Source organism: Gavia stellata, chromosome 19, assembly GCF_030936135.1.
Source record: "Gavia stellata isolate bGavSte3 chromosome 19, bGavSte3.hap2, whole genome shotgun sequence".
Lineage (NCBI taxonomy): Eukaryota > Metazoa > Chordata > Aves > Gaviiformes > Gaviidae > Gavia > Gavia stellata.
This window is the reverse complement of record NC_082612.1, coordinates 18992205-18999797: the sequence shown is the minus strand read 5'-3', so window position 1 is coordinate 18999797 and position 7593 is coordinate 18992205. Positions and strand designations below refer to the sequence as shown.

The window sequence follows — 7593 nt, the reverse complement described above, 5'->3', positions numbered from 1 at the left end:
AGACAATAATGTGCCATTATGCAGATTGCAGGTGCTGGAAGGTTCTTGTTTTGGCCAGACCACAGCTCTAGGGGATTTTTCAGTATAATGTTGTTTTTCTGTTCCGTGTCTCTTGATGACTGGTTGGTAGAGAAAGTAGGTTTTTGCAGGCTTAAAATTTCATCCAGTGTACGTGGACAGGAGTGCAGGACCTGGCATACCCAGTCCCACATTCAGAAGTGTGAGCCCCCGAGCTCCTTTCCGCCTCAGTTTCTCACTCTGTCAGATGGAAATAGCTGTTTCTTACCAGTCAGGGGAGCTGCAAGATGCCCTGTTCGTTTGTCCCGGTGTTTGGCATCAAAGGTACTCGGCTACCTAAGGACCCGGTTTGGGGTTCCCTGGAGTCAACAACAGTGGCCTTTTGAAGCAGTCCTTACTAAGTAATAGTGATGTATTATAATCTAGGTGTATCAGCTACTACATAATGCTCAAGCTGAAACTTCTAAATAGCACCCACTTACAGCTCGAGTCCTGCATCTGCATTCAAGGGCTTCAGTAAACTGTCTGGTTTCCAGAAGCACTGAGCTGCAGGTATGATGGGAGATGATATCAGCTATCTAAATCTGCATAAGATCACACTGCTGAAATCCTAGTTACTGAAGGCTTTCTTGCTTGAAGAGTCTTTCCTGAGTTAGTAAATAATAATGGTCGCATAGCTCCAAAAATAAAAGCTAGGATGGTCCTCATTCAGGTGGTTGCATATGTGGGTTTATGGACATGCAGAACTATTAATGATATACTATCATTTTATCCAATTCTCCTCCTAGGATAATAGAATGTTGTGTTCAGTTTTGGGCCCCTCACTGCAAGAAGGACATTGAGGGGCTGGAGCGTGTCCAGAGAAGGGCGACGGAGCTGGTGAGGGGTCTGGAGCACAAGTCTGGTGAGGAGTGGCTGAGGGAGCTGGGGTTGTTCAGCCTGGAGAAGAGGAGGCTGAGGGGAGACCTCATCGCTCTCTACAGCTCCCTGAAAGGGGGTTGTGGGGAGGTGGGTGTTGGTCTCTTCTCCCAAGTGACAAGCGACAGGACAAGAGGAAATGGCCTGAAGCTGTGCCAGGGGAGGTTCAGGCTGGATATTAGGAAAAATATCTTTCCTGAGAGAGTGGTGAAGCGCTGGAAGAGGCTGCCCAGGGAGGTGGTGGAGTCACCATCCCTGGAGGGGTTCAAGGAACGTGTGGACGTGGCACTGCGGGACATGGTTTAGTGGGCATGGTGGGGTTGGGTTGGGGGTTGGACTTGATGGTCTTACAGGTCTTTTCCAGCCTTAATGATTCTGTGATTCTGTGATTAATACTCCATTAAGCAGACTAAGTTAAACTTCTAGCTGTTGCTGCTCTCAGCTCAAAAATGTAATTAGATAGGTCTGCGTGATGATGTGATGGGCAGTCGCTGAGCTAACTTGGGTATGTTTCTCATGGTGTTTCTAAACATGCCACAGAAGTGTTAGTAGGCACAGGATAATGGGCAAGATGGACTGGGACAACAAGGTGTCTGTTTCATTGCTGCTTGACTAAGGACACATCAAACATTAGCTGGGTATCAGAAATGAGGGGAAAGAGAACCGCTTTGAAACAGTTATAGTCAGCCTTCTAAAAGGGCTGTTTGGAATGTTTCCCTGTGTTTGAAGGACACCTCATTGTCGTTTTAAAGCAACACCAAATGGAAGAGGGTCTGAGAGTCTCACAGTGCATCTCAGATGAGGCAGAATCTATCCAAAGCTATGGCCGTCCAAGCGAGGCGCTGCCAGAATAGATCTGGGCTGATGCGCTGCTCCGTACCAGACACGGAATTTCATCCCATGATGTCCCTTGCTTCCCAGTGCTAGTCATGGCACTCTTCATACTGGAGCTATAGCTGTTTTTTTTTTTTTTTTTTCCCTTTTTCTTTTTTTAGCTTGAAAAATATCTGGCATCTGGTGCCTCAAGAGGGTTCTGGAGCAGGTTTGGTGCATCAGACAGCTGTAGCAGGTGACTGAACCGAACCACCTGAGAGAGTGAATGAAACTAGAAAGGACCCAGGAGGGATACAAATGAATAGAAAAGGAGTGAGAATTTCTGATAATGGTGCACAAACCCTTCTTAATTAGACTATCAGTGACTCTTGTATACCTTTACAAACAAGTTTCTGGATGCACAATGCCTATTGAGACACACTAATAATGTATGGTTTTTTTGACCCACTTCAGACCAAAAAGGCAAAAGGCCATATTCTGCACCCTGTCTTTGCGATTCCCGTTGCAACATGGATACCCTGGAGAGCAAAGCTACAACTTTGTGGAAGCATTAACACCTTTTTGGGGAGTTTTATGTTCGGATCTCTTTCTTCCTGCACACATTACATATTCTTACCCCCTACAGAACAGGGCATGAAAGGTTTCTGGGAAAGCGGGCTCTGCCTTTTCACAAAAGAGGACAGATGTGCCCTGAAGTCCTCCTACACGATACCAAATGCTGTGCATTCAACAGACCTGCTGGTTAATGATCTTGCCCATAAGTAATGTTTTAACCATAGAGTAGCTTTTGTTTGCTACAAAAGCCACAAAGCCGAAGAGGAAGTGTAGGAGAACGTGGGCAGGACGGTGGCCAGCAGCCTCATGACCTCATCTTTTTCCGCCACGCGGGGATTGGTGGCCGTGCCTGGGACAGGGTTTAAATTCCCCAAGGTCGGAGATGTCAGGCAGTCAGGGGACGAGGGGAGAAAGCCAGAGCTGCTGGGATCACTAAGAGCGCTCTTGTCGCAGCTGACTCCTCCAGCACCAGAAAAGGTAATTTTTTGCTTTTTTACCTGATGTGTGCCATTCTGTCTGCAGCTTTAGTCAAGGAAGCGCTGGGCAGGAGATGTTTGAAAACTGCTTCACTGGACAGGGACATTTGATGTTTCTCTGTGGAAAAAGGTGTGCTTCTATAGGAGCAAGGTTGCTTTAGCGATGCGAGGTATTATACATCATCACAATTTTAAACCTGCGTGCTGATAGGTGTCGGGAGGAGGTTACTGAAAACCCTGACACTGAACCAAGTGCTGGAAACTCAGAGCTGGTACTTGAATGCAGAAAGCTTCCCCCCTTGTGTAACCGCTGCCTGGCAGCGTCCCTGTTTCTCCTGGCAGGCTTGCAGTTTGTGCTGCACGCTACTGAACGGATGGGACACAAACCCTTCTCTGGGTAACTCTTGAAATTGCAGTACCTCGAACAGAGCGTCGTGTCTCAGGGCCAGCCTTACTAATGTATTTTAAATGTGCCCTTAGGAGCCTTTCTTTCCTGCTACAACTTAGTAAGTTTTAAATGGCTCTTGTTCATCAGTAAATCAGTTTAATTTCTCAGGGATGTTCCTTATCCTGGGAATTGGTCTGTCAGCACCAAAACTTACTGTAGCTCAGCACTCTCCTCATTTCAGCAGAAATCACTCATTTATTAAATTGCTAAAACTGCAATGTGAGCAGATATTTCACTTCATCTCTTGCTTGGAAGCACAGGTTATTCTGTTCAAACTTCTGGAGGGGGAAATAAAGGTCTATCAATAAAAGCAGTTTATGTTCGTATAAACTGAGTTTCCTCACAGCGACTCCAGGAAATAACCCTGAAAACTAGTTTTAAAATAACTGAAAAGAGAATCCAAGCTGAGTTCATCTTATCCTGTCTCTTCTGACAAAATGATGTTAAATGAACAAAAATAAACCAAAGCTGATTTTAATAGCACTTTGTTTTTTGCAAAGCTTTTCCTTTGCCAGTGCAAGTCAGTAGATGACAGAAGGAGTCTGCTTGCCTTGTCAGTGTGGCTACTCTCACCATTGCTCAGCACCTCTCAGTACCTGGTTTTAAAATTCTTGTAGCCTTTGAGTTGCTAAGTCATTACAAAACCAGCTGGGTGTGGGGTGGTGGTGGCGGATGGAGGAAAAAGGTTGGCATAGGCAGGTTGAATCCTTGGCAGAGAGCTGGTCTTGGCACGGTGAAGTACACCAGGAGAAAAAAAAAGCCTATGGCATTTTTGTGGTATTTTACCTCGTTGACTCACTGTTGCAAAATATTTTCTAGGTAAAACATCACAATGAAGGTGGCAGTTCTGTGTTTATGCCTTATCAGTATCACCGCTGCATGGCCAGTGAGTAAATCACAAATACATACCAGCAATCACTTGCATGTTTTCTTTGCATATTAGCAAGAAATTAATACTGACAAATGCTTTTTCTCTTTTCTCCCTTCAAGGTGAGTAAATCCAAGCAGCATGCCATTTCTGCCAGCTCCGAAGAAAAATATGTAAGCTCCTTTTGTCTTTCTATTCATTTTCTTTGATAAATCCTTTTTGATTTTTTTTTTCTCTAATACACATTGTCTGACACTTGTTTTATGATTGTAGCTGTTTGCAGAACATGTCCTCACCTGGCTGTTATGAGCCAGTTTCTCAGGTAGCCAAAGCAAGAGAGCCACTGACGTCAGTAGACTTCTGCCACGTTAGGTGTCCTGGTTGTGGACTTGCGTTAGTTGTGTCTCTGGACCGGCACTGGAAACCTTTTTTCTTAATGAAAAATGTGTAAACTGCCAGTTAAAAAGAGAAAAGGACTGTAGCATGGCACAACTACTATAACCCACGTTCATTAGTGTGGATCAGATGACAATATTTGGTGTTGGAAGAGCACTTGAATCCAATTCCATAGTTTTTTGGAGTGGTGTGAGGGAACGGTATGAGTCTTGTACCTAGCTATTTGATTTATACTCCATCGCCAGCTACTAGCCATGTAAAATCAATTCTTTGCTCTGAGAATCAGCTACTGCATGTGGTTTAGAGCCTTCATGATGTGGGAGGTTAATCACTCCTGGGAAAAGGACCTGAGAATTAGCAGAAATGATGGTCGTTAGGTGTAACTCCAAATTTCACTCAATAAAAATGAGCTGGAGCAACTGATCTGAAATGCCCCAGGCTCTGCCAGCGGGAGAGGGATGTCTTCTCTATTATATTGTTTGGGTATAATGTTAATCTGGGATCACGGCTTGTTCCAAGTCCTCTTCCTACTGCAATGAATTGTTGAGGACACATCCCGTACAAAAGGAGTATGTATTGAAGATGCCACATCTGCCTGAAAACAGAGATTGTGACACAGGCAGCTTTGCCTCTTCCTGTATGATCTTTTGTGGATTAAAACACCTTTCCCCCCCCCCCCCCCCCCCTCTTGAAGGACCCCAGGGGCCATCACTCACGCAGATACCACCACCACCACCACCACGTGAATTCTCAGTCTTGGGAAAGTCTGCAGCACCCGCAGAATGACCTGGCATCACCTCAGCAGGTATGGGCAACTAACTGGAAGAGAAAGCAGAGCATCTTTCAATGCTGGGCTTTGCAAGTTAGGATTAAGTGCTTAAAGAATAGTCAACATGCTGATCGGCTCTACTGTATATGCCTTTGTGTGCTAACAGTGAGTTTTCTGTTGTTTTCAGACTCTTTACTCTTCAGAAGAAAACGTGGATGTCCCAGTACAACCGGTAAGTGTTTTGAATGGCAAAATGTCAGTTGAGTGCTGCAGGGCAGCCAGTGTGTAGCAGCACTCATTTTCCTCAATCAAATGCGGTTCTTGTGGTAACATCTCTCGATAAATAAAACAAACCTTCAGGCAGGGAGAGGCGAATTCAGAGCAATCCGTGCACGTAGCTCCTCAACAGTGCGTAAGCCCTGGGTGAGCAGGACAGAGACCAGTCTGCGCATCTCACATATATGTTCATTTGCCTGACGCGTAATAAATGTTTTCCAGCACTTTCCTGATGTGTCAAGCAAGAGCCATGAAGATGTGGATGACGACGACGATGATAATGATTCCAATGACACGGATGAATCCGATGAGGTTGCAACGAGTTTTCCCACAGACATTCCAGTAACTGTACCCTTCCCTCCTTTCCCTTTCACCCGGGGAGACAATGCCGGCAGAGGCGACAGCGTGGCCTACAGGGTGAGGGCAAAAGTCTCAGTGGTGAAGTCTAACAAACTCCACAAAGCTGCAAAAGAGGTAAATAGCGCTGAGCAGTGGTACCCAGGTTTTTGGAAAAGGGTTGTGGACTTGAAAATGGACATGTTATTTTATGGGAGTCAGTTTTGAAAAGGACTGGGCGGGGGGGAGTAGGTGTGAGTGAAGGAATGTATTTCCTTTCTCTGGACACCCCAGATCAGGGGGTATCGATGGCCAGAGGGCTGTCGATGTGCCGAGGCCAGAGTGTAGCCTGCTGCTGCAAGCTATGCAATACTGCAATTTGCACTGTCAAGATGTACTTGCACGCGTGAAATCTGAGGCCAGGATCAAACCTGAGTTTCTCATAATGTGAAAGGTTCACGTAACTCCATAAAAGACCGCAGTATCTCCAAGCTGAGATGTATCATGCAGGCTTTGAGTGTCCCTGCAGCCTATGCAGCTTGCTTTGGTGCAGTACGGCAGCAACTGTTGACAGATCAGCTCCTCGGGAGTGACGATGGCTCTTTCTTGTTTCGCTCTCTAACACAGCTCATTGAATATGATGCCACCGAGGAGGATGAAAGCGCCCTGGATGCAGACAGCCAGCAAGCAGGGCTCTCCCGGGAGGATTCTGCTGTCCGCCGCTCCCTGGGGAAGCATGCCATCAGCGGGGAATGGGCTGACAAGAGCCACGGGCAGGACAGCAGCGAGCTGGACAGCAAGCAGCGTGACCGGAGCATGGAAAACGACAGCCGGCAGAAATTCGATAGCCGTGAGGTGGAAGGAGATGACAGCAAGGCTGGTGTCAGAGGGGATAGCCACCAGCGCGTGGAAAGCAGGGAGAGCCAGGTCCACGTTTCGGCCGAGATCCCTGACGATCACAGCAACCAAACGCTGGAGAGTGCCGAGGATGCTCAAGATCGTCACAGCATCGAAAATAACGAAGTCACCCTTTAAAGGGAGACAAATGTAACGTTTCCCTTCTTTTTCAGTTCCTACCTAAGGGGAGGGGGGAGTAGCTTCATTTCGGGTAACCGTTTGTAAAGGTAGAGCGTGTGGCGACTTTTCGGGTCCGGGGCAGCTTCTTTACCCGGTGGCCTCCCCTCAGCCACCAGCAGTGCCAAGCCTCCGCGCTGCGCGTCGTGCCGGCCTGGCGGGAGGCAGTCGGCGGAGGCGCGGGGAAGCGCGACGAAGGCTGTCGGACGCACAGAGCGAGCGTTACCTCTCTGGCGTGCTGCTGACTGTACCGCCAGCCTGTATTTTGCTGTAACTGGATTTAAATAAAACCACAAAACCCCTCTACCTGCGGGCTGCGTTACCGTTGGCTGGGTTGGGGTGGAAAGGGGGAGCTTGCTGGCTGCGTGAGGAGCTTTAGTACCTCTCCTTCGTAAATGAGGTGAAATAGCTGTTCCCCCGCAATTTATTAAGCGGGGAAAACCCCTCCCCGGGGCCTCCTCCTGCTTTTACCGAGGGTGAGTGGCGAGTTGGCCTGGAACACCCGCCGCCGGCCCCGGCACCGGTACCCCTCAGGCGCCGCGGCGCTTCCCGCCTCAGGGCTCGGGGCTTCAAGCGGCGGAGGCGGCCCCAGACGCAGCGGCCGCGCCCCTCTCTGAGGGAGGGA

The 7593-nt window shown here is 47.9% G+C and overlaps 1 protein-coding gene across 2 annotated transcripts; it reads left to right on the top strand.

Moving 5' to 3' along the window:
* Positions 1-2746: 2746 nt before the first annotated feature.
* On the top strand, positions 2747-7144 carry SPP1 (secreted phosphoprotein 1). 2 transcript variants are annotated; one of them, XM_009813620.2, is made up of 7 exons: positions 2747-2802; positions 4069-4135; positions 4240-4290; positions 5208-5318; positions 5470-5514; positions 5781-6032; positions 6522-7144. In XM_009813620.2, exons 2-7 carry the CDS (start codon positions 4082-4084, stop codon positions 6927-6929), a joined length of 921 nt encoding a protein of 306 aa, XP_009811922.2. In that variant the 5' UTR covers positions 2747-2802; positions 4069-4081; the 3' UTR covers positions 6930-7144. The 2 variants fall into 2 exon arrangements, with proteins under 2 accessions (XP_009811922.2, XP_059682895.1); XM_059826912.1 differs by lacking the exon at positions 5208-5318.
* The last annotated feature ends 449 nt before the right edge of the window (positions 7145-7593 follow it).

Bases quoted from the DNA above. Each gene is read 5' to 3' on its own strand.
- SPP1 (XM_009813620.2), top strand. From the start codon at position 4,082: ATGAAGGTGGCAGTTCTGTGTTTATGCCTTATCAGTATCACCGCTGCA. The intron at 5,515-5,780 runs GTAAGTGTTTTG...AATGTTTTCCAG, and splicing joins TGGATGTCCCAGTACAACCG to CACTTTCCTGATGTGTCAAG. The intron at 6,033-6,521 runs GTAAATAGCGCT...TCTCTAACACAG, and splicing joins TCCACAAAGCTGCAAAAGAG to CTCATTGAATATGATGCCAC.